The 27,233-nt window shown below is 39.2% G+C and overlaps 2 protein-coding genes across 6 annotated transcripts in view; one reads left to right on the forward strand and one right to left on the reverse strand.

The window, feature by feature from the left end:
- CFAP99 (cilia and flagella associated protein 99) overlaps positions 1–16,241 on the reverse strand; it is a 64,231-nt gene extending 47,990 nt beyond the window's left edge. The window contains exons 1-3 of the mRNA XM_054203951.1: positions 16,114–16,241; positions 13,043–13,170; positions 2,046–2,190 (exon numbers count right to left, since the gene is read on the reverse strand). Of these exons, the coding sequence (XP_054059926.1) occupies positions 2,046–2,190; positions 13,043–13,162 (265 nt within the window). The 5' untranslated portion in view covers positions 13,163–13,170; positions 16,114–16,241. The remainder of the gene's footprint in view (positions 1–2,045; positions 2,191–13,042; positions 13,171–16,113) is intronic.
- Positions 16,242–16,796: 555 nt separating this feature from the next.
- ZFYVE28 (zinc finger FYVE-type containing 28) overlaps positions 16,797–27,233 on the forward strand; it is a 162,588-nt gene continuing 152,151 nt past the window's right edge. For all 5 annotated transcript variants that reach the window (XM_054203242.1, XM_054203243.1, XM_054203244.1 and 2 more), the window contains exon 1: positions 16,797–17,106. In XM_054203242.1, coding sequence (XP_054059217.1) covers positions 17,068–17,106 — 39 coding nt within the window. In that variant the 5' untranslated portion in view covers positions 16,797–17,067. The remainder of the gene's footprint in view (positions 17,107–27,233) is intronic.

Here is a 27,233-nt window from a genome sequence, read left to right on the forward strand (position 1 = left end):
TTTTAGCTGCCACCAAACAGTAATGATAAAATCAGTAAATTCTGACCAATGTGCTGCAGCCAACTCACTGTATTGTTAGGCTTCAATCTTGTGCTTTAGCATAGCAACATATTTAAGCAGTCTTAGTAGAATATACATTTATCTCCTACAAGCTTTATTAAATTCAAATCTGCTCACACATAGCAACAGCCTTTATAAGCAGCTTTGATCATTTAAGTGTCAATACAGCTTGGCAAAGGGAATCACAAGCAGCTTAAAAAAATGTAAGCCAATGACCTTAGACTCTCAACTTGTTGATAAAGGAAAATTTTCCGGGGTCTACCCTCTGCCTATGATTAATGGAGGCTTTTGAATGGACCAGTCCTGGCAATCCAATTATAGCAACACTCAGCTTAAAGGTATAATTCATGTGCTCCAGACACTGAAAAACATGTCTTTGGACAAATGGAGACAATGAAGCATTACCACTTAGAATAAACTCAATATACTATTAATTTCATCCTTGACAGTTTAGGTTCCCTTTCATTAGTTATTTGATTTAGATTCCTATACCTTTCTATATTGTGATGGAAGGAACCAGAATTGCCATAAAAATGTAATAGCTTTTAAAATATAAAATGTAGATATACTTAGATATACTTTTTGTATTTTTCAACAACTTTGAATTAAATTGACTGGACTTTTCAAAGTACCCACAAAGCTTCAGAACACGTCTGACTTGGAGAATCAAAACCTGTGTGATTTGCGATTCCCACTTATTTAGGGACTTAATAAATCAACCTCAGTTTACTTATATTAAATGCATAGCATAAAAATATTTTTAAATTACTTTTTAATGTACTTTTCAATGCCTAAAATAACTTTGGGAGTAGTAACTACTCTGATTAAGTAGCTGACACTATCAGATCATAGAATCATAGAATCATAGGGTTGGAAGGGACCTCTGGAGATCATCTAGTCCAACCCCCCTGCCAGAGCAGGGTCACCTAAAGCAGGTTGCACAGGAATGCGTCCAGGCGGGTTTTGAATGTCTCCAGAGATGGAGACTCCACCACCTCTCTGCCCACCTCACTCCACCAGGGCAGCCTGTTCCAGTGCTCTGCCACCCTCAGGGTAAAGAAGTTCCTCCTCATGTTTAGGTGGAACTTCCTATGCTCAAGTTTGTGCCCAGTACCTCTTGTCCTGTCGCTGGGCACCACTGAAAAGAGCTGGCCCCATCCTCCTGACACCCACCCTTTCAGTATTTATAAGCGTTGATAAGATCCCCCCTCAGCCATCTTTATTCCAGACTGAAGAAACCGAAATCCCTCAGCCTTTCCTCATAAGAAAGGTGTTCCAGTCCCTTAATCATCTTTGTAGCCCTTTGCTGCACCCTCTCCAGCAGTTCCCTGTTGCTCTTGAACTGGGGAGCCCAGAACTGGATGCAGTACTCCAAATATAGATATAGATATACTCCAGATATAGTTGTCTTGTAACTGATTCTAACCAAGTAGCTAATAAAAGGAAAATAATTTACCTCATTCATGGAGACAGACAGAAGTCTATTTATGTCATTGTGTTGGTAAGTAATGAAAAAAACCATCTATGGTTAGAGGCAATTGTATCTTCATACTGTGAGACATGCTGTGTTTCTCAGCTGACGTAGCTTTGTTATACAATTTCATATCTGAATGGCAGAGGTATTAGGTTGTATAGAAGAGAATAAAGGGAAATCACCGAAGAACATTTTTTAAAGTGATGGTTAAACTTCCAAGATGCTTCTTCCAGTCGCTGACGCTATTTTCTATCTGCACGTTACATAATCTGCAGGCATATTCTGCAGAATTTTCTTAAGGTAAAATTCCAGTTAACACTGTGGGAATCCAGACTAAATAACAATTTCAGGATTTAGGCTTCACATTATAAGGCCATTGGAAAAGGTCCTGTATTTCATACTGCACTGAGCACAATGCTTCAAATGTAATATAATATTAAGATTTACATTAGTAAAATAATATTTTTAAAAATGTTGTTTAAACATATTTGGTGTTTTAAAGAAAACTTACCTATATAGAGATTACGCTCAGCAATCAGGCAGTATTTCCCATCCCGAACAAAAAAAGCATTGACTACTACATCCAACAAGGATTTATATTCTATGCATCCAGCTAGTGTATCCAACACAAAGTTTTCTTCTGTCACATTAAGAGTCTATAGAGATACAAAATTAATAATGATTAATGTATTCTGGAACGTAAATGTTAGTTGTGTACAAAGAGACGTACAATAATTTTGAAGTAATTGGAAAACATGAATAATGAACAGCAGTGCCTTTGGTAGGGCTGACACACTTCTAATACTATCAAATATGGGCAGTCCTAACAAATTGATGACCCTTGTTAAGTAAAATGTAACCTTCCCCACTCAAACTTACAGTTTATCTGTTGACATACACATTGAGTTAAAAGGCCTTGATGTGTGAATGTCAACAGTTAATGCAAAGAAAATTTGAAAGCTCTGAGCTATAAACAATGATTAACTTACTCAACACTATGAGAAAGTTTCAGTAAGAGTTTGCTTTTCCAGTAGGAAACCTGTTCTTTGTAGATGTGCTGCTTGGGGAGACATAATCAAGGGGAGAAGCTGTACAGAGATTATGGGAAAGACTCTTAATTGCTACTGCAATAGTCATATTCTCCAATATTAGGTTAGGGATTAGTTTAGCTAACCTAATATTGGAGAATATGACTATTTTAAACTAAAGCTGTGGGTGCTAGGATTCTTGTTAATGCAGACTGTGTGTTTCTTATCCGGCTGTGCTCTCAGTCACTCACAATGTTCACGCGATACCACAAGAGAACAGAAAGAAGAGGGTCAGATGCCCACTGCACACTATTGGGATCCTAGCTTATAATTCCTTCAAAAAGTTTGAATGCTCCTGAACTTTACAGAGAGTTTCTCTCATAATAAATTACCTATGGAATATCTGTTATTCTGTGAGATAAACTTCTAGTGTGGACCATCTTTAAAACATTGCAATAAAATCTGAGCCCAAACCAGTTTGTTATTACATGGACTGAAAAAGGATGGCCACACTATGACAAAATAACGAACAATAAGGATTCTTTCACTTAAGGAGGTTAGCCAAGAAACCAATAAAAAAGCTACGTTCATCCTACGAAAACATGTAGTCCACACCTGATATATGATCTCTCCCACAGCTCTGAGATGCGGGCACAATTGAACTGCAATAATATATCAGATCAGATGTTCACCTTACCTAGTAGACTATCTGCTAGCATCTTGATCGCTTTATTTCCCTAACGTGATTAATTTCTAGTTTAAAAGTATTATTAGAGGCTGCTGGAAGGAACTATGGGAGTCTTCTGATGTATGACCCTACCTAGGGCTTTGGGACTGAGCAAATACAAGGCAAAACTTTAAAATTACAGTTCTAATTTTTAAATGTAAAAAATTATGCAGAAGCATTCCAAGTGTATTTTCTCAGGCTGTCATTCAAAGTAAGTATAATTCTTTTTTACCTACTTCTGCTCAAAAGCCAGGTTTCATTTCTTCCAATTTGTGCATCATCACTAGAAAAAAATAGTGCTTCCATATAATTGTCTCCATATACGTATATATTTGTATATGCATATACATACACACATGTATGCAGGCAAAATTACACCTACATACATCCTTGTAGTTTCTTTCTGCCATTGCATTACACTAATACATCCTACTACTCTAGCAGAACTGTAATAGACAATATTACTAATGATGCACATAAAGAAACAGAATCAAGCTCAATTTGTGGGTTTTAGGTCCTTAAGGCTGATAATAGTTATAATGATAGAAGAGCTTTCTTTCTATAACTGAACTAATTAGATATGACTGTGAATACATTCTGTGACACAGATATATTTGGTAAGAAGAAAGAGTGCAACCAAACTAATCATTACACAGAGACATGGAAGCTTCACAAAGTCTGCTGGGCAGCACTAGAGACTGAGTGTGAGTAAGTAGGATATCACCTACATTCTTAATCAGGGCTCTAGAGAAAGAAAAAACAACAGGTTGTGTTTGTCTTCTCATGAAATATTATGAATTGAACCTCCTTTCAATTACAAATGGTAGTAAGTGTTCTGTTTCTACATATAAAAATTGAGAATAGCTAAGCGGCCTGCAGCTGTGTCATCTGAGGAAGTGATCTCATCAGAACTCATAATAAACTAAACAAGACTGGGCAGGATCAGTACTTGGACAAGAAATCTCAGAGGTGAGCCAGTTGTTTGTTAAGCCCCGCTGATAATCTAGTGAATCAAAACCCAAGCCAATGCTTTAAAACAGTTAGGATACTCTCTGCATAGAAAGTGCATTGTGTCCTGAACAAATTTCATCAAGGATATTTACAGTTTATCTGTATATCTGAAATCATAATTGCTTTGGGAACATAGTATGTTGGGTAGGTGTCACTTCTAGCACTAATTCCTAAGTGCATTCTTTCTGTGTGGCTTTATGTTGCATTTTATGTCAGTGGGATATATTTCAGAAGTGGGTCAGATGATCCTGAAACAGTACAATATGATGATATATTGTACATTTGTAGCACCTTTTGTATTAGGTTCTCAAAACACTTTACTAACATTAATTGCATCTAATGAGATTCCTCTTGGCTAATACTATTTTGCAAATGCAGGAGCTAAGGTATGGAGCAGATAAGAGATTTGCCCCAGGCAACACACTAAGTCATTGGTGGCAACAAGAAAAGAATTAATAAATGCAAATTTGTGAGCCTTTGTTTGTGAGACCATATTCCTACCTTTTCAAGTATACTTTACCTCATGTCTTTCTCTGAAACAACTAGCAGTTAGCTATGTTTGCAAGTAAGTTGTGTGAGTCATTCCGCATGAGGAAGGCCAGATAATTTACAGGTGAAAATGACACATACGGCTATCATCTTTTGTTGCACTGAATATTGAAACTTATCAGAAGATAGAACAGATCTTGAACAATATGCCTATTCTATGCTCAGGAAACAATCTCTCTTTCTCTAATGTTACAGCTTATGATTTTGTTGTTTTGTTGTGTAAAGCATAGTAAGTATATGGTAGATGAATACTGGATGGTCGTATATTTTTAATGTTTGGAAGCCCATATATTACTGTGTTGACCAATGGTTACATTAGATATAAGTAAAATACAGCTATATGTGTTCACTATGTCATTCCAATACAAATATCTGAAACTATTCTCTCTATGGTATTGAATTTTGGCTTTTTATGATTCCCAAATATTTAAGTTGTAAAAGAATGATCCTGTCTAAAATTATCCTGAATGATCCTGTGGAAAAAAAAAATGCGACTCTTGTCTGAATATGTGCTTGTTGGCGTTATCTCCCCATCTTGAGAAATTCTTAATGCCCTTAGCCTGTTTCCATGGACATATTTTCCTTGCTCGCTGACACTTATCTCTAGCTGGGAGCCAGTCAAATTTCTTCAAGGAGAGAAGAGACTGTGTAAGAAAGCTTAAGCATAGGACTTAGTACACAAACAACTTTCAACATGTGTTAGTACAAGAAATGGCATGAATTAAATGGAGAAGTATCTGCAAAAAGCAAGCTTTGCCACCATGGGTATATGGTAATAAGGATGGTTACAATGGGACCTGTTTAAGGGCCAGAGAGATCAGAAAAGGATGGGTAAGAAGAGAAAGAAAAGCTCTTGGTTCTGGAGAGAAGGAAAAGAACATCAGCCATGCCGTGTTCGAGACTTCTCAGGATAAGGATTTAGTTTAAAGTGAAACAAACATTGTAGAAATAAGATAATATTTAATGAAAAGATAAAATATCTTTCACCTCCTGAGACAACTGAGTAATAGTATGTACTGAACATGTCTACTTTTAGGGAGAATATGCACATTTTGCAGATGCAGTCTGATTAATTTATAGTGCTTCAAATATCTGTGCTAGTCCTCTCCAAGGGTCTAATCAAAATGCTGTGGAAATGAAAGAAAATATTCCTGTTGACTTCACTGGGTTTTGAATCAGTCACCAGAACCCAATCCTCTTTCCCTCTGAAGTCCGTGAAAATACTTCCAGTAATTTCAATGGGGGGAAAAACCCCTTGGGATCCTAGGTTATAAGTAGGAAAAAGTCCTGTTTCTACTACTAACAGTCTATGTTGCAGTCATGAGCTAGTATTTTCACCTTCATGCAATAATACTGAGCATCTTGAAGAAGTACAGTTAACGTTATTTTCCATTGTACTTAATATTAAATCACGTGCAGGACATTGCAGAAAAATCAGATTCCATCCTTTCCTTAGAAAGACCCTAATCTACATTTTTGCCAGTAACTAATAATACATATTAGACTTGTATGATTTAGTAGGATTTTTTTCACCGCATATATCAAAATAATCTTGGATTACATTATTTTCACATTTAAAACCAAATCTATGACTTTTGACATTTGGGGATTTTACTCACAGTTGAGTGGGCATGTGTGAGACACAGCTGAACCAATACAAATGAGAACTATGAAGACTTATGCCAAATTACACCATGTCCTTGCAAAATGGAAAGCTCATAAACAGGTTCATCTTGCTATCAACATGAGAGGGATAAAGGAGTAAAACAGTGAATTTGGGGTGGCAGTTCTGATTTTACAGAAGTAAACTTTTCTGTAGATGGGATTTATAAAGGTCAATATGATGGGTCTGATCCTGCAACTCTAATTGAAGCAAATAATTCCACTGAAAATACAAGTGAGTTATTTGCACAGAGAAAGGCACAAACACTGCTTGGTAACTTCTGTGTTAAAATCTGTCTCTTGTTATCATAGCAAAAGCTTGATTCTAACAATCGCAAGAAGAAAAATTGCCTGGGATGCCTCAGTTCATAATCTTTTTTTCAAAATGAACAGATGTGGTCCATTTCTATAAATGGCGTGATGAAACGATATCCTTATGTACAATATACACTGGATGAAGGATCATTCTGGATACAGATAATTTTTGATAGATTTAATTGAAGAATACTTAACAAAAAGAAGGGGGTTTAGTACACAAGAATGAAGGTATTGTCTGAAGGGCATTAGTCTGATGAAAGGAGTATTAAAAAGCATTTATGAAGATAAATAAGTAGTCTGGGCATTCAAATGAAGAACAGTAGAAACAGAGATGTAAATTTGAATGTGAATACTAATAATGTAAAGAACTGAGACTTAAAGAATTATTTTAAGTTGATGAGCTATTGAGGATAATTCAAATTGAATTCTGTTTTAATAGCAAAAAGGTCACAACATTGAAGCAAAAGCATTTATTTGCGCTTATTATTTGTTTTTAGGAGGTTTGTGGCGCATAATATGATTCTTCATGATTGAAGGTGAAGGCTTGTTTGTTGCAACTAGGAATCACCCATCATATTATGAACCTGTATTCTTACTGAAAATATTTGCAGTGAAAAACAAGTCCAATATAACATTATAAACATCATAACTTACAATACAATAAACATGAAGATTGAAAATAACTGAATTACAAATCAAAGTGTAGTTTTCCTCCTGGAAGAAAATCAAGTCTCATCATCCACTGAGAACAACAAATAGAAATTCTTTTTATGATGTAAAATTCACATGTCGCAGAAATAAAATGTATGGAGTTTAACACAGAATCACCTCTAGACTAATTTTGATCATAACATTCTAATCAGAGGAAAACATGTTAATTATCTCCCACTACTCAAGAATAGAAAATCCTTACCCTATTTCATTTGCATTTCTCTAAAAACAGAAGGCTAATAAACAGTGAGTTTCTCTAACTCCACTTGTATATAGAAGTGTGAACTAATAGTTGGAAGACAGGAACTGAGACTGGAACCTGTCTTTCTCTCTTGCTTCCTGAGTGGCCTTGTAAAGATTATATTCGCTCTTGACACCTTGGTTTTAAACACTATTAACTACCTGACACTCCAGCAATTTATTTATACATTTCCACCACACCAAAAAAAGATTATATCTTTATACATATAGTTGTTCTGATGGACCCGAACTAGTGTCAAAGTAATGGTTTGCCTCTGCTCTTTAAATTCACTTTCTATTCCTTTAGTACTAATTCTCCGATTCCCTATTCGTATCTTGAAATACTGAGTGGTTGCAAAGTAGAATAAGTGAAAAAGAAAAATGTATCCCAAGGCTTATTGGATACATTATCTGCTTGATCTACCTCAATTACAAAAATGCAGGGAAAGATGGGTGCTTTTTCAAAACAGTACACGGGGATTAGATGTGTGGCCGCTGTTACTGTGAATGAACTGTGTGAAGCTAAATCCCACATACAGCTAGAAAAACATAACTCTTAATAGAGGTATCTAATGCCATAATTTCTCTACAAATAAAAATGGCCAACTACTTATCTCATTTAAACCAATGTATGTACAGAGTCATGCTTCTGACTTTGGGTTGTCACTCTGGAATACACTTGGAAGCAGACTGTACACCCGAATGTTTTCCAAACAGATTTCTATCTTGAAGCTTGAGGCAAGATTTTCCTACAATGAGTAGAATATGTTCAGATGGGAACACTGGTATTTAAATAAAATTATAAAGATGCATTAAGAAATAAAAATAATAACCAAGAGGTTGCTTCTGCTTCTGTTGAAGTTAATGGATACCCCTCCATGCTATTCAAGAGGAACAAGATGACAGTGGTTCACATAGTCTGATATAAGGAACTGATACTTGATAGAAAGTTGTCAGATTTTCATTTTTGTTAACTACTTATTTGGAAATATTAAGTAGTTCCAAATCTAATGCAAGGAAACAGCTAGGGATGTCTTTTCAAAGTGGCACACAGAGGTCAAGCGGTGCCTTACAAATTTGGCCTTTTTGTTTTCTTATGAAAATCCATGCACATTTTGCCAAGTGAAAAATATCCATTTGTATGTATTTTGTGTGAATTTATACTGTAGCAGTAAGCTTCCCTGAAGATTCTGTGTTCCCTTACCATACCCAGCCCAGGGCAAGCAGAGCTTTTGCTACAATACAGGATGAGACTGGGACAAGCCATGCTGGGTTCATCTGGGAGCTCATACTGACAGAAGAGAGTCTGTCTCACTTATCTTCTCTGTGACACCTGCCTCTTGTTGTCTTCAGTTTGAAAAGCGAGAGATATTGCTGATTTTATTTAGGTACAGTAGAGACTGGAATCAAACGTGCAAGAGTTTTGAGGTGAGCAGACAAAACCAAAGAGGCAAGCAGGACTTGCTGGACACTGGAATCAACAACTTGAACAGGTTAAATGAAGAGACCTGGGCAAGTAAATTTGAGGATGAGTAAAATGGGATAGAAAGATGATGGAGCTTAGAACAGAACTCAGTTTATCTTTCTGTTGCATCTGTCCAATATTTGGCTAGCAGATTATTCCAAAACTCTACAGTACAGCCATTTCCCAACCATTGTGAACTGCCAAAAATGTAAAATTTCTACACAGTATTTATGAAAGCGCAAAATATACTATTATTATTTCACACAAGTATTTTGGGTTTTGTTTTAATTATTTATCCAACATCACATGTCAGTAAAATTGGAGCATCTAGAGATTGAGATTGACCTTTGCAGCAGCATAGTGAAACCAATGGAAATGCTGTGTTGGATTTTGATCAGAATATTCAACAAAGACCAATTCTATACTTAGTAAAAGATCTAAAATGGAAATCTACCAGTTACTTTTTGCTTTTGTTTGCAAAGCAAGTTATTCCCAGTGGCTGGTATATTTTACCCTACAGCTTTGACCCTTTGGATTTTATGCCTCTCTTTTTTTATACATTCATATTGTAAAGTCCTTCATTTTAACATATATTTCCTTGCCCGCTTTCACTTCTTTTCCTGTGTCTCACTTTGCCAGCCATTTTTACTGCTTTAATTTGCAAGGATTCCCACAAGAATGGTCTTATGCCCCTGGTAGATGGTTGACAGGGATATTTTGATCAAGACAGATTGTGCCTTCCAGACTCACTCCCTTAGGACTAAATCCAACTTCCTTTCATAACATATTCACATTTATCATGTACACAAATAAGAACCCTAAACTACAGTCTGAATTGCTGGTCTCTCTCTGTGACATTTCCTTCTTGTTGTTGTCAGCTTAATTTCAACAATGCTAAAACAAAACTTCAGCACTCTCTTGCTACTTCTTTCCTCAATTATTGGTACTATTGCCACCCTGCCTGTCAGTCAAGCCCAGAACTTCAGAGGTCATTTTTCACGCAGACTGCTCTCCAGGATATCATAACCAGTCAGTGTGCACATCTTCTTCACTCTTTTTGAACAGTTGGTTTCAAGTAGTATTTACTTACCGCTTCATAGCTAAAAATCTAAGGTACTGTCTCAACATTTTCTATTTTATTGTAATGAACATCTCTTTCTTGGGTTTAACTAACCCAATCTTTCTCTAGCAAATCAACTATCTGGAATGCTATTGTTAAGATTGTTCTGTTAGTCCATTGTTTTGACCCACTTACTCCATCACAGTTGATTCTAGCACATAAAACGAAAGCTGCCTGTCTTCACTAACAAGATGTTTCACAATTCAGTTCCATTCTACCTGTTATCTCTTATTTTTTACTGATGTCATCCCCCATTTCTGATCAGCCAAGGATGCTCATCTCTTCGTTTAATTTATTAGATTTCCAAACAAGTAATTTTATTTACTTTCAATCAGCTCCTACAAGCATTTATATTGCTTTTCGAAACATACTTCATTCTGACAGAGATTTTTGCTCTGCAAAATGTCCTTTGCTCTCTGATCCTTGCAGTTCAGGTGAGAATGTGTGGCTGTCAGAGGTACTTATCTCTAGGATCTGGCACTTGACAACACTGGCAGCCATAGTGGATTCTGTAGCCTGGAAGAGACGCTACTGGGGTGCTGAACTCCCTTGAACATATTTTGAAATGACCTGTGCATGCTGTCTTTTTATTTTGAGAGAAATAACCTAGCCCAAATATTGTTGGTTTCACAAACAGCTGGGCAATAGGCTAACAAGCATATTTTATGTAGGTCATCAATAGGTTATCAAGAACTAAACAAGACACGTCAGGTATCATATTAGAAGGACATAAAGACATAAAAACATCCAAATACAATAAAGATATATAATATGAATGAAACATATAGAGTGTTGATAATAACTGGAATCTGATTGTTCTTTTCTGGGACGGAAAACCAATTAACCAGTTAGAAAAGTCTAATAAAATAGAAGATAGTAACTTGTAGAAAAGTCAAGTCTGATACACTGCATGCCTAAGTAAGTAAATAAATATAGAGAGAGCTGTGTTTGTTATTATCTAGATTTGTGCTCTTGGAATCTAACCCTCCTGATTTTTGGCTGGTCAGTAGCACACAACACTAAGTTTGCTATTTGTCATGCTGCTAGCACAAGACATACAGGCTTGAATCTAGTCTGTGATTTAAAGTGCTGGTGTTAATCAGGATAAAAACTGGAGTAAGTTTCTGCATGGGTCAGTTAATATTGTCTAATTGGTTAGTGGCCAAGCCTAAAAATCATGTATACAAAAATGCTACAATATTTTTAGGATCATATGCCTATTGTGAAATAGGAAAGAAATAAGTGAAGTGAATTTTCCATGACAAATTTATAATCATCCATTTGGTAGTGAAACAAAGATGAATTTTATATAAACATAGATCTTACTTTTTACTTCTTTGGATAAATTCACAGCAAAAATGTTATGTAGTAAGTGAACTGAAACTATCCCAGAAAAAAAATTCTGCCTTATCTTTGGCATCAACTACCCTCCTTGTTCTTTCTCTTTTGAAAGGGTTTATTATGAGCCTTAAGATACATGTTTCTGTAATGGACTTACTGCTTCTTTTGTCTTTGTATCGTCTTTCCTGGGCTGAGAAGAACAATGATCTGAATATTAATTTTTACAAGTATTTATTTTGGCAGCAGTGGCAGCTGAATTTACCTGCTCTCTGCCCAGTGAAAAGTGATTAATTTGAAACTGGATCAGTTCCCTGATGTAATTCAGCATACAAATGCACAAACAGTTATGCCAGTACTACATGGCAGGAGGGCTGTGTCAGAAACTATGGGCCTGAGTGGAAGCTGTTTAAGAAAGCAAGCACCAAAGATCCACTGCCTCAGCCTCTGATTTTCATATCACACCTCCATAGTTTTATATTCTTGTAGTCATTTGTATCTATGCAAAATCAATGTAAAAGACCATCTAACTGGAATTAGCAGTGTTTTAGACCTTATTGTCAGAAGTGGAAATGAGCACTTGAACTACATAGCAGCGTGGAATCAGGGCTCTGACTATGTAGTTTGATAATACATGGCATGCACAGACAATAGCAGTCTAAACAATGTTACTGTCTTCCCTTAATGATTTTCTAAAGCTGATTCAATCCAGTAGCTGCATCAGCACAAGTCAGGGTGGCACTGAGGACAAAGAGATGGAAAGAGGTGACAGACCTCATTAGGAAAGGATAGGAACTGCTTCAGCCAGTATAGCTATGTATTGGCAAATCTTGGTCTGGTTACTTGCAGTATTAGATTAAGATCAGGTAGCTGATTTACTGTCACTTGCCTTCTGTCCCACTGTTCTGATGGTCACTTAAGTCCTCAAAGCAAGAATACCTGATCCTGTGAGTCAGCTTCTGAACTGCATTCATATATACAAAATGGGTGCTGCTGACGGAAACTTCCATTTGGAAGAAGAAAAGGAGATAGGAAGCTACAAAACAGCTTAGTCAGAAGAGGAAGAGAGGCTTTTCCTATCATTGTCAAATCCATTTTAGGAAGTTGTTGCTTTCCCCATCTTTTATTGCTACCCAAACAGTTAACACGTCTGATCATTACTTCCTTGTTTTCTGTTGATAACCATAAGAAATTTGGACTTTTGTCATGGATGAAAAATGTCACTATAAGAAAAATCTGTGAAAGTTACGACAACATGTTAGAAAACAGATATCTCTATATTTTAAATCACATAGTAAAACACAGCAAGCTATGTAAGACAAACGGAAACGTAATATACCTGCAACATCTTAGCTGATTCATTCAAGAAATCCTCCACGCTCTGATCTTCAGGGTTAAATTTGTTAAGCTGTTGTACTATTATTGCAATATGTTTTCCATGGCTGACCATCTTCACCATGGAGAATCCTATAAATATAGTAAATCATTAATTTTTCATGCCTCCTTCAGTTGTAGCATAATGTATGTTGATAGGCTCATAGAGAAGATATACTGCAGTAATGTAGAAGAGAACATTTAGGTCAAGCTCTCAAAATCACAGTTATTCAGAACAGCTAACAGGAGAAACGAGAATACAGTACAAACATCAATAAAATAGAAGACATAATTACATATTTCGTATTCTGCAAATGTCTCAAAAGATCCTTAGAATGATACCTGAAATGGTTTCTGTATCAGGTTATTTGATGAAATATAATTAAAGATAATACTAGAGAAAAGCATGAATTTTTGCATGTGCGCTATACAGGTCCTATTTAATACATCACTTTTCCCAGTGAGATGCAACTGAAAGCAAAATTTTAGTCTTAAATCTTATCACATGTTGCTATTAACAACCTATTTTTCCAAAATAACAAAAGAATAGGAACAGAGAGGAATTACAAGGAAGCAATGAGACAGTGTTGGTCAGCAGCTGGGCAGTGATCACAACACATCAGTAGTCTAAACCACTGTCAAGGTTTTTGAAGGCACAGCAGTTGGGTGCTTTTTATGCTTGATGCTTTGTTTGTGAAATGACTGGATTATATCTATCTCAAATGATGTCATATGCATGAGAGTTTGGACAACTGGCTTCCTCGATTTTAATATTCACATGACAAGAACTATAATTCATTTGTTTATACGCATGCACATGTTGTTGTGTGTGAAAGACCAATGATAGTAATGATCAAGGATGAAAGTCATTAATCTGGTTTAGCAATGGGAAAAAATGAGCACAGAAGTAATTTTCCACAGTGAAAATAAAAATATATGTTTGAAAATCGTTCCTGTATTTTATATATCATCATATTCTGATGTTAGAAAAGAATCTTGGTGATTCTTTGATCAAGGTGATTCATTCCTACTGTGGTAAAAATAATTCATTTCTTGTTTTAAAAGGATATAATAACATTTCCACATATAGTGTTTTTGTACCCTGCCTTTCAGCACTATCATACTCTATAATAACTGCCTAATCAGCACTTTTAATTACTAATCTCAAACCACTGAAAAAAAAAATAGTTTGTCTGTGATTATGCTGAATATAGGCATTTAGTTACCTGGTATGATCAAGACAGAATGTCCAGTTGGAAAAAGAAATCCAGAAAAACAGGGCTGGATCAGATCACGACAAGGGATGGCAAATAAAAAAAGAGGTGCTACTGTCTCTCTGTCACAGGAGGAATCACCATTTCTCCACTCCTCTGAGAAACATGATCTGTTTCTCTGTACCTGCCAAGGTTCTTATACTCACAAGGGATTTTGGATACGGGAGAGAGAAATACCTCTGTACTAATTCGGGCTGAATCATAATTCAGGCTCCAACAGCTCTCCCAGTGACAAATAGCTTTTCTTCTGGCATAGCAGAAATGAGTTTGAGCTCTCATGCTCTGTACATGCTGATATTCACCCCTCCCCTCCAAATAACAATCATTAAGACCAAAAACTGGAATATGAAAACTAAGACATACAGTAACACCTTGAGAACTCTGGACATACAGAGGTTCTCAATAGAAAAAACTTCACTCGTGATTGTATTTAAACAAACTGATATTATTATCATCAATGTTTCAAAACATACACATCAGGAAAAAAATGCTTTGTATTATCACATGCACCCTTAGTTCCACTCAACCATTTAGGAGAATATTCTAATTGCTATGTATAAAAATGATATGTACTGTGTACAAAATGGTAGAAATGTTCTTCCATTATCAGATGTAGAATTTCAGTTAAAGGAGGGAAGAACCTGACTTAGCCTTATTTTACAATGGAGCCTGGAGATATTTTGAAAGCAATTACATAGGATAAGACTGGCCACAACTGTGGCTACTAGTTTCAATGACCTAAAAGATTCCTTCAGGTTTTACACTGGCTCCTATGTTCCTGGCCTAGAAAGACTGTGATTGCATTTCCTCTGATGAAAGCCGTCCTTCTTAAAGAGAGGGCTGAACTAAGCCTCCCTGCAAAATTCTGTCAGGTCAAGTAGCTACTGCTCAAAATCGAATAGGTGTTTCTCTCAGCTGTGTGCTAGAAAAGGAGCCACTGAAAACAGAGTACAATTGTCCCAACGGTTACATCCTGCCGTTCTCATTTACTCTTTACATCCTGCCATTCTCATTTACTCTGGACTTTTCTGCATCACTGACTGTCACCTGAATGCAGCAGAGAGCAGTTCTGGGCACAGGTCCTCTTTTCAGCAGATTCTTCTCTTATGGCAGCAAAACGTCAGATGGAAAACATTCATCTTGAGCAGCTATAGCCTGAATCTCACATTAATTTTTAATTTGCATGTATTTCAATGTTTTGCATACCTACTACAAATACTTTCTTTGACACAGTATTCTTTTTTTTTTTTTTTGGTGGAAATATCTTGTGGAACTTTACAATTAAATATTCACTGTACACCGCCTTTTGCAAGCAAGTTGCATTATACTTACCAGATAGGTAAGCTAAAGGACAACGAGGCTGGCTACTTGCCCAAAATCACAACCGTTATTGAAAACTCTGGGAGCAGAGCCTAGCAATCCTGTCTACACTATAACATAGGCCCCACTGATCTTTTCTACTGTATTTGTAGAGACCTAATAAACGAGTGAAGTAGTTATAAGGCTGCCCAGGGCAACAGACGCTTTCTGCGTGCCACCCTCATCAAGCATTTTACCCGTTTTTGTTTTTCAAAGTGTCACACACGGCTACAGCCACCTTGCTGCCCACTGAGGCCGGTGAGCCCGCCGGGGTGCAGCTCCCCTGAGGTAACGGCGCGAGCGCGCAGCGGCCCCCGCCCCCACGGGCGGCCCCTCAGCTCGGCCGCTGCCCTGTCCCGTACCTGGCTGCCCCCGACAGCCCGGCCGCTACCCGGTCCCGTACCTGGCTGCCCCCGACAGCCCGGGAGGCCGCCTGCGTGCCTGCCGGAGCCCGCCGCCCCTCTCTCAGCGCGACGGGACCCTCCAGTGGCAGAGACCCCGCTGCGCTCACCGGACCGGCCCGACGCCGTTGCTAAGGGGCGCGGGGGCTGCTGGGAGCTGTAGTTCTGCCGCGCGCCCGCCTTCGTGTTGCGGAACGACCCGACAGAGGGAGAAAGAACTACCCGGCCGGGAAAAAAAGATGGCGGCGATTGTTTGCCTCCGTTGCCAAGCTACCCGTTCCGCCCCCTCCTGGATTTTCGTGCTCAGGGGTAGCTAGAAGTCAATCATCCTATTACCGGGCACTGGGGCGGGGCTGGCTGCCACAAGCAGGGGCTTGCTGTCTTGAAGGGGGCGCGCGCAAGCGTTGCCGGCGGAGAAGACTACAAGTCCCGGCACCCACTGCGCCGCGGTGCTTTGCTCCGCGGGCGGTGGCTGCGTGGCGTGGCATGCCGGGGCGCGTAGTCCCTCCGCCCCCTCCCCGTCTTACGCAAATGAGCGGCCGAGTGGGCGGAGCGAGCCCGCCGCGAAGGGAGACCGAGGGGCGGGGGGGACCGTCCCCGGCCGCCACCCGGTTGGCGGCGGCTGCCAGCGGGGCGGGAGGAGGTGGGCCTGCCCCTGCGCATGCGCCTGGTGGCGCGAGGGGAACGCCGCTGCCGGCCGCGCGATGTTTTGGGGTCTGTCAGCGCGGCGTGGCGCCCGGTCCCTGCGCTGAGGGCAGTGCACGCTCCGCAGCGCCCGGCGGCCTCTGCCCTTAGGAGGAGGAGGAGACGGCGGAGGAGGAGCGGCGGCGGCGACCCGGCGGAGCCTCCCGGCGAGGGGCAGGGCTCGCCCCGGTCCCCCGAGCGGCGCGGGCGGGCAGCCGGTAGCCCCCGTGGCAGCGTCAGGCGGCGGCGGGGTGGCGGCAGCGGGCGCGGTGATGATGAACAGGTTCCGAAAGTGGCTCTACAAACCCAAGGTAAGTTGCGAGGAGCCGCCGGCGCCGGGCGGCCGCCGCTGCCCCGCGGGCATCTCGGCTCGGCTCCCCTCCCGCCGGGGTCGCCCTCACCCCGCCGCCGAGAAGTTGAGGGGCGGGCGGGGGGGACGCGGCGGCGGCGGCGGGGGCGCAGCCGCGGCGCCACCGGCCGCGGGTCGTTTGGCGCCGGTGCCTCAGGCGGCAGCCGCCGCCGCGGAGGGGGCCGTGAGGTTGGCGCGGAGCCGGGGTCGGGGCGGGGGGGTGTCGGTCCGCTCGTTGTCGGAGGGGTCCCGCCGGACGCGGTTCGGCGGGGGGGAGGCGGGAGGGACCGGGGATGTGCGCGGCGGCGGAACGGGCGAACGCCGTGGAGCGGCGTGCGCGGAGCGGCCGGCTCGCGGCGGGGGGGAGATGACAAAGCAGAGCCTGTGCCCTGGTGCTGGGTGGACCTGGCGGGAGCACGGCCCCGGGGTGGGGGGGGACAGCGGGCTCGGGGCTCACGCCGGCACCGGAAAGCCCACGGACGGGCTGCGGACCGGCCGGCGGGCACCGCAGCGCGGAGGCGGCTGTGCCGGCACCTGGGTATCCCCTTCTCGGCTGAGATGCCGGCGGGTGTGTGCTGTGGTTCGCGGGGGAGAGGCGGTTCAGAAGGGTTCTGTTTTGCTGTTACCGCTATCGGCGTGCACCTGAGAACTTTTTGAGTAAAAAATAAAAATAAAAAAATGTTTAATGGTGCTCTGTAGGTGTGTATTTTCTGCCCTTTTTTCTTCTCTCTTTGAAATTCTTGGAAGGAATCCAAGAATCATAGCTTGCTTTGCAATGAAATTATCATCTTCTGGCACGAGTTAAATAACAACTGTCTGGAGAGTGATCTTGTCTCGCATGGGATGTTCAGATCGTGTATGAAGGGCATTACTGATTGTGAACGTCTACAGCATCCTTTTTTGTCCCGGCGTTACAGCAGTCGGTATAGTTATTCACTTTATGAAGTATTTCATTTAATTTTTGTCCCTGTCTGTCACTACCACCCATGTTTTTTCTTATGTTTTAATAGAGCTAAGCCTCATTTTTTGTAAATCTTCTAGATTTACAGTTCTTCTGCCCAAATTACAGACAGTATGCTGTGGTTTAAAAAGAAAAAAGAAAAAAAAAAGTCGAGGTGATACTGCAAAATAAAAGTTCAGACTGTGCTGGCTCTGTGGATGTTTTATGTAGTCATAGCCCTGGTGAATACTGTTGAAGAACACGTATTTGTCTGATATTGCTGCTAATAACTGAAAGGAAAATAATTTAGAGATTAAGTAACTGAAAAATACAGTAAGAATTTACTGGGAACTTTCAATAGACTTTGTTATTTATTTATGCTTTATACCAAGGAACAACTAAGAGAGAAGCAGTTAATAAACAAAAGGAATATTTGTAATCTTAAATGCAGAAGAAGTAATTGCAAATATAGCTTTTGTCACTTTTAAAATCAAAACTAATTATATTTCACATTAGATTTTCTTTCTAATGGAGATTTAATCTTTTTATAATAAAACTTACCTTACTAATATACTGTTCCTATGTTGTATGCTGTATGTTCAGCATCCAAAGTTTGTATCAAAACAGTGTATGCTTCTCTTTCTGTGGGACTCTTTTGTGGGTAAAGAAACTTTTCAAGCCTATTGCATGAGACTGGGCATCATAAATCAGTAACATCTATTGCTATTAGTTTAAAGACAGCACCATGTATTTTTTTGGTGTATGTTTGACTTTCTTTGTGAATAGCTTTTGTTAGTCTCAGTAGCTTACTATATAATTTTTGTACTTGTATTCAGAATGGGCTACTGGAGAGTTATAACAGTCTGTGTTCCTTCAGAAACAAGCATATTTTTTTTTCTGATGTGCCTATTGAATATGTATTGATAATACATTAAATACACAGAAGTTTGAATAGTGCTTTTTTGGTAGAAATGGTGATGGAGGAGTTCACATTTAGGGACTGTAATTTCCCCGGTTATACTACTTGCTTTCTTATTTCATCAAGGAATCCTTAGGATTCCCTGCCATAAGGTTAATGGTTCCACAGTCTATTTTGAAATGTTTTTGAGTATCACGTATTTGGAAGATTACTTTTTTGAATGTTTATTCTGGTGGGGGCTGTCACCACTAGTGATTTATGCTGCTTAGTTTATAATCCCGTGTTAGGTACTGCAGATGCCAGGTACGTTTTATCAGTTAGATTTCGCTATTACGGGTGCTGGGGAATGCTTCTTCTGAAGTATTCCGGATCCTACTATCATATCTATCACATAATAGGACTTCTACATGGCAGCAGATTTGGTGCTACTGGGCATTGGGCCTACTGCCTTGATTGCCATTCGGAGGCACTTTTGAAGGCCGGGGGGATGACGTCAGAGTACAGCAAACTTACAGTACAGCCTGTTCAGAAACCTGAATATGTGGTTTAGCTTAATCCCGGGGGAACCATTTTATAATTCTTCCTAAAAAAAACCTAACCCCCAAATATGTAAATGAATTCAGCTTAATCTTTGTAAGTGGGGGAGATGAGGAAATGGAATAGAACAGATATTGCTTAACAAGATGGAATTACAAAACTATCAGGATAATTGTCAAGTTCCTGTAAGATGCAGGGACCTGCTTCTAGACAGATATTTTCTTGGTAACTGGTGCCTCTCTGTCTGAACATACCAAGGATGGGAGAGAAAATGTGGGTGTAGGAAGTGGACAGTCTTGACTAATGTCATGAGCATGTCACAAGAACAGCACGACTTTCCTAGATCCTTGTGCAGTCAGTGCTCTTCCTGTCCAGCCCTGTTCTTCAGGTATGCTGATACACCAGATTTTAATAACCCAGATCAAATGCCGATGGTAGAGGTAACCAGAGAATTAAATAAATAGCAGTGATGTGATCCGCATTGCTGCTGGGAGGCAGACTTTTAACTGATGTATGAGAAACAGAGTAGAGATGAATTTTGTTTCCAGCCTCCTGTGTACATCGGGTAGTTACTTGATTTTTTAAAATGTTTTCTGTACAATGTGTTTTCCTTTTGGGTGCTGCAGATTCAATGCGTTAAGTTTTTTGGAGGGGGGCTGGTGTTTGCTTTTGAACGAGGAAAAAATGCAGAGGAGTCATTTGAGGCAATAGTGTTCTTGAATAGCAGCACACTGGTGGAACAATAGTTACTCTGTTTGACCTCCTCAGGACACTGCAGGCTTCCCAGGCACTGCCACCTTTCTGAGACAATGTACGATTCCTTCAAAATCAAAATATTTGTCTGTGTGGACAGATATAATGGAAATATTTCCTGTCACTTCAGGGAATTTCTTATCTTGTACCTTCTGCTGCTGGAGCATTCCACAGGTGTCAGGTCAGAACCTGTTCCCAGACAGATCTGGGCATCTAGCAAAAATACAGAACTGGACTGCTTTTTTAGAGTTTTGAAATGCTTTTGATATCCAGAGTATTCAGAATAATTTCTGTGAATGTTGCTGCTTAAATCTAGAGAGTAGCTTGGAAAACAAAAAAAAAAGCGCGGTTGACTAGCTCACCAAGGTAGCTGTTTTGAATTGAGCTCAAGTTTGTTGATATTTTGAAAGAACTGTTTAGTGTTTGACAGGGGGGAAAAAAAGTCTGTCTCTAACCACAACTTCAAGATGTTTCTGATCTGTTTAGCATAACAAACTGAAACATCTCTGCATATGTTTATTTGTCATATTTTTATTTTTTAAAAATATTGCTTGTTTTGTGTTTACATCTATGAATCTGAATAAATCTTTACCTGGGGAACAAAAGCCAAGGAATATATTTTTTTCATTGGACCTTGCCCTCTTTTTTTGATATTTCAGTTGTGCATTCACTAACCAGATTTTTTGCTCCTAGTTTCTTTTACATTGTAAAAGAACGCAAACTTCTTGCAGTAAATGTTGAAGAATTTATTATGTTCCTATAATTCACACAAAATTCATAGTCATTGGTAGTAAAGGTATTGCTTTGTGAATGCTTTGTACCAGTTAAATGATGCTCACAAGGCTTGCATAAGCTTGGAGGTTTTGTATGATTTTTTTTTTAATGCTCCTCTAAGATTGACCAAGGTACAGCTGTGCCGTTAGTGTCTGTTTTAAATAAAAAGCTGTGTAATTCCCATGGAGATGTGAAGCTAGGTTTATGGAAATGGCCCCAACTTGTAGCTAGGAGTGAACACTTACTGACAAGTAGGTGCTCAGCAGACCTTTTTCACATGCTTCACGGGTTATGTATCTTCTCGCCTGGAGTGCTTCGAGATGCTAAGAATTGTAGTTGTCATCTTCCTGGGTATTTCTTTTGAAGTACTTTTCATTGGTTTCTTCTTTAAATCTGATCGTTACTTTCTGCAGCTGGATTAGCTGATCCATCTTCAAGACAAGAGGATCTTGCTTCCTGTTAACTTGTTTCTGCAATGGTGCTCTCTGACCAGAAATAACATTTAGGGATAAGTGCAATGGCTGGTCCTTGGAGAAGGCTTGTTCCTGTGTTTGTGCATAGTGCCTTTCTCTAACTTTTTAAGGGTCTCCTCACTAAGCTACATTTTAAGAAAATAAGATATAGCTAGTATTAATAGTTGCTAATAATAGTTGTTAAACGACTTTGAACAAAAGATAGATATGCTAATTTAAAAAAGGCTTTATAAGAGATAGTAAATGGGTATCTTAGAAGAAGTCCCCATGCAAGTAAAAGGAAGAGAGAGCATTTCTAGGTGATCAAGAGCAATTCCCTAAGGTAGAAAAGTGACAGCCAATGGCAAAAAAAAAATAAAAAAAATAAAAAAAATAATCAAATGACCTCTAGGAATTTCTACATTACTTAGCACAATGAGAAGTGTTTAAGAGAAGTCGTTGGTGATTGTGGAACATCAAAAGCTGCACATGAAGTAATCTTTCTTAGCAGTGTTGTCAGGGTTGCTTAGTGGTAGAACTGATTCAAAGAAGTAAAATACGGGAAATACAGTACGAAATAGTCAAAACTGATTTTTTTTTTTAAAGCAAAAGAAGAAACACGTTTGTAGGAATTTTTGTAGGAAAAATGATTGTAAGTAGAAAAATAGGAAGGAGTCTTTAAAGATTAATAGGAGTTTGAGCTTTAGAAGAATGCAAGATGGTAAAAAAAAAATGACAGTTGACTATATGCTTAACATACTGTAAGGAGCGTTTTTAAAGCTGGGTCAGTAGAATGAGATGCAGGAAGAGGCAGAATTATTTTAAGCAGTGTTTTGATGGATGGAAATATTCATAAATGAAGAAGAACAAAGCTACTAGAGTAGCCAAGCAACTATTGAGACTAGTTTTGGGGGAGTGAGTGAAAAAGGAAGGATGATTTTACAGAGTGATAGGTAGAAAGCAGTTGGTGTCTTATTTTAACTATGATTTCCAAATCTTAAAAGTGAAGGATTTGCTCTTCATAAAAGAGAACTAGAGCAAATTCAGTCTTGGGAAAAATCGTCTTAGAGAAAACTATTTGAATGAACAGTGAAAGAAGAGGTAAATGCTATTTGTAGCATAAAGCTTCATTTTACTGGTGCCATACAGTAATCGAAGCCTTTGGGCACAGCAGTTTGTGAACAAAACTTGTTATTTATTGCAGTATTTATATTAACTTTTAATTCAAAGGCAGAAGAATGAGGAGCTTTTCTTATAACAGTCCTGAGGAAGGCAACTTATAAACCAGTATACATTATTCACTTTCAGAGTTTTGAATACTGAATTGCTTAATTTTAGAAGCACCATCTAGTGGTTTGAATACAAGCATGGAAACTAATAATTCTTTGCTGTTTTATTCTAGCTCTGCAGCTGAAGATAATTACTGGCAGTCATATTGTTTCTTAGCCTTGACTCTTACCTGTATCTGAAAAAGGGAAGTAGGTAACTGTTGCAGTTGTCTGTTAAGAGAATTGCTTGGCTGTTCTTAATTACTGTGATGCAAGCGAAATACATCCACCTTGGAAAATTATTTTTGATGTGAATTACTGTGAGCAGAGTCATAGTCTATCAGATCAAAGGTCCATCTAGCCTGGTGTGATGTCTGGTGGTTATCTCTTTTTCGATGTCCTGTAACAGATGCCTAGGGAAAAAAAGATAAGTTTAATAGAAACTGATATTTCCCCTGGGCTTTCTTTTAAACTTATGGTAGTCTGCAGCATAGGAGTTTGCTGAGCTGCAGATTGTACCCTTGTAATACAATAGCTTGTGAACATTTCTTTTTAAAATGTCTAATAATTTTTCAATTCACTTATACTTCTGATCTCCATAATGACTACTGGCTTCTCAGTGCTTAAAGCTGAGTTTTATTCTGGTGAGGTAAGCATTTTCTTTATAAACTTTTTCAAGCAGACATTGGTGTGACCTAATGTGTCCCTTGTCCTGCAGAGTGTATTCTGCTCTTTCTCTTGGAAACTTTATTAGGATGTTTAGATTCTGTTCCTCTCCCTGTACCCCTCTTCTCTACACCTGCCTCCACCCCCCGCAACGTGGTGGTACTTACCAAAATTTAGAAAAAAAATACTTTCTAAAGTTTATGATGCATTCTTCCTAGGTTATTTAGAAGAATGACAACAAAAAAAAACAACAACAAAAAAAAACAAACGAAAAAAACCATCATGCACTGGATCACAGAAGAGGTTCAGTTTTCTTACTGAACTAACTGAAAAATAAACAGTGCAAATACTTTTGGCGTGCTTCATTTAACTGCTTTAATAGTTATGATGATCTACTTTCATGGCAGTTGTACTAGCAAGATGCGTTTAAATTCATTCACTAAAACTATTTTAAAATAATAACATTAAAAACAAATTAATTGAAAGCTGGGTTTGTTTGTTTGGCTCATGTTTGAAGACTGACCAGCCTTCATAGTGCCTGTGAAAGAGCAAGTTTCTTGTGCTTGATCATGCTGTTAAAATTGGAGTCTGTCTTACCTGTTCTCAGCTGAGTGTTTTCATCTTGAAAACACAGAATATTCCATCTCTTTACTGTATCTAAAATTACAAGCTGAGGATCATTGGTATAATGACCGTATACCCCCCTGCTCGGATTCAGGAAGTGAACTGCTGCATTCCATGCTAGCTGAAGCTGTTGAATTCTATAAACTCAAGCTACCTCTAAGTCAGCTAAAGCAAAGCACTTAACCTGTGTCTGATGGATAGGTCAGTGTAATAGAATGCATTTTGCCTTTGAGGCAGTGTCAGCTGCCTGCTGTTTGAAAACAGGTGAGTGACAAAAGTTGTAATGCATTTTATAGACGTCTAGATTTAGGATATAGGAAAGGGTGAATTTTTTTGGGGGGAGAGAGAATGTTTGAACCACTTAAAGATACACCCTTCCGGTCTCAGTATACCTTGCTGTAACTGGAAGGTCTTGCTCTTATTTATTTTGATGATGTGGGTCAGACTTATTACAAGCTGTCTGTGTATGTCTGTTATACCCTGTAGGCTGTAGGATTTTCCTATTTGACTCCCCAGTAGTCAGTGACTTTATTGCATTACTTCCTTAGGCCTCTAGCCTGGCAATTTTTGATCTTTCTGATCCTATCGATGGTGGTTCTTACTCAAATTCCTTTACGTTCACCACCTTCTCCTCCCTGTAGTATTAATGCTTTTGATCCTGTTTAGGAATAAGATGCCCTGTCGAGCTCATCGACAGGAACAGTTATGAAAGAAATAGGATGCTGCAGTGAGGCTATGGAAGTGTGTAACAATCTACAGCAAGGACAGTTGACCTCTGAGAGCGTCATGTAGGGACTGCCTCTACTTTGTTGTCTTTGTAGGCAACAAGCTCATTTTTCTTTTCTCTCACAGGGCCTTTATCCATTCTTGATAGCTGTTCAGAATGAATAACCTAAGAGTGAGCATCATGTCAGTTCCGTGTACACCACACTGGGTGAATGAAAGGAAAGCAAATGGGGGAAAGGACACTGAAGGGGAGACAGGTGAAGACGACTGAGTAGAAGAAAATGCTAGCATAAAAATGTAAGAAAAATAGTTTGAGGGAGGAAAAAAGGACAATTGCTCTCCTATTCTTTCAAAATGCCTGCTCTTTATTTTCAAATGGGACACAGGTTAATTTAAGTTGTGGTGATGTTTATGCTGGAGTATGATAATTCCTGCCATCAACTGGCACTTTGATCTCTGAGAATTATAGGTGGTTGAAGCTAAACTAACCGGATGCTCAGGGTGTTCTGCATTTCTGCTTTGCATTCTTCTAATTCTCACCTTCCTTTGTAAACCTTTTAAAATAGGAAATGTATCCTGAAGTTCATCAGATGTTCAAAAATCCAGTTTATTGTGGTTATTGTTTCCGCCCATTAAGGGAGCGGCGCATGAAAGGTGTCTTGCATGTTTGTCTAAAAGTGGCTTTTGGATGTTTGTCGTCTAGGAATCTCTTTTAGGAATGGTATAGGCTCTTGTATCGGTGTCTCTTTCTCTAATTCTCCTCTGTAAGCACCAATCTCCTGGCAGAAATATCACCTTGCTCTCTTGGTCCAGTTGCTGGAGTTTTTGTGCTCTTACCACACAAATGAGAACATATCAGCGTGCTTCCTATAAAACCCTCCAAGTCCTCTCAAAACACTGTCTACTTTTACTTTATTTTCAAGACTTGTATATATGGAGTGCCTGCAGTGCTGAACATATTATTTAATGTTTGGTTTTTTAAGTATTTTTTTATAAAGCTGGACTGGTATACCTGATCTATTCAACGGCCTTACAAAAATACCTTGGCACAATTGAAATGTTGTCATTTTTATGGTGCAAGATGAATGGAAGCCCTTGTAGAATACGGAAGAATGAATACGATGTAAGGAGCAGGAAAAACTGTACATGGCCATCAAACAAATCTCATCTTGAGCCCATGATTTATTTTGCTTTGTACTTTACGGAATCTTGCAGGTCGTCACTGAGGTGTAAGAAATGAAGTGGAAATGGTAACTGTGTCCCTTGGTGATGACTGGTGCATGTTCATCCTTGAACGTGGAGCTGATGTGGTTACATGAGTGTAGATCCTGTAAGGACCTGTGTGGTGCCATAGGTGAAACGTATTGCATTCTTGTAGGTGTACACATAGGCTCTGTTGGGTGGTTGTAAAGAGGTATTAGAAAATTTTTGCATAGACTTTTCTGTAAGTCTGTTTCTGTTTGGTATATATGCCTCCAGTGGTGAGTTTGGCCAGATTTGGAGGTCTGTTTTGAAGACTATAGGTTGCCGTGGGCTCTTTCAAGGAATGAGCTTCCTGTGCACCTCATAGCTATCTTACAATTTTTGTATAAAATTGAGCATAAGAATGATATGTCATGATCAGCAGAAAATAATTGGAAGAGGGCAGGTTATTTGATGTGCCTTATGTTAAAAAATGCGTAGTGTTTACTGACAGGTCTTCACTGGTGCAATTGTTAATTTGGCTAATATTTTCTTTACATTGAAGTGATTATTGAACATTTTCTTCAGAACTGAGGTGTTCATGTAGGAGACTCTGGTTTCAGATATCATGGGAGTGTTCTGGAGGTATTTTATGGAAGGGTGTTGTGTGTAGTTTTACTGTGTTTTGATTTTTTTTTTTGCTAATTGTTTTGTCTAAGCAGTTGCTTGAGTATATTTGAGGAAGATAATTATATCCAGAGCAAGTGTTCTTGATTTCAGTAAGACTGGGTTTTTTTGTGTGTGTGTGGTTTTTTTTGGGTGTGGGTTGGTTTTTTTTTGGCTATATCATACTTCTGTCTCCAAAAGTTTGTTCATTGTTTGTGATAGCTTCTGTTTCCCTAACAAAAACATCACTTCACCCTAGAATTCTTTTTGGGGCTTGGTACATATCTGCAGACTTGCTACAAAATTTTTTTGCCCTCTTGATTTCAGTCAGGATACTTGACAAAGACTACAGCTGATAGTGGGGACAGTAGCAAGACAGGTACTGAAGTAGAAAGGCAGTAGGGTTTTTTTTTCTCCACTTCTCTCACTAGAAGAGACAAGGAAGCAAGGCTTCTTATTGTGCATTTATCTTTATTTCAGAGTATATATTCCCTTGAACCTTTAATTTTTTTTTGTCTGGATATTTTTAAAGGTATTATTGCCTTTGACAATTAGTTTCTTTAAAAAAGCCTTAGCCTTAGG

The sequence above is a fragment of the Rissa tridactyla genome, chromosome 5 (genome assembly GCF_028500815.1).
Source record: "Rissa tridactyla isolate bRisTri1 chromosome 5, bRisTri1.patW.cur.20221130, whole genome shotgun sequence".
NCBI classification, from domain to species: Eukaryota; Metazoa; Chordata; class Aves; order Charadriiformes; family Laridae; genus Rissa; species Rissa tridactyla.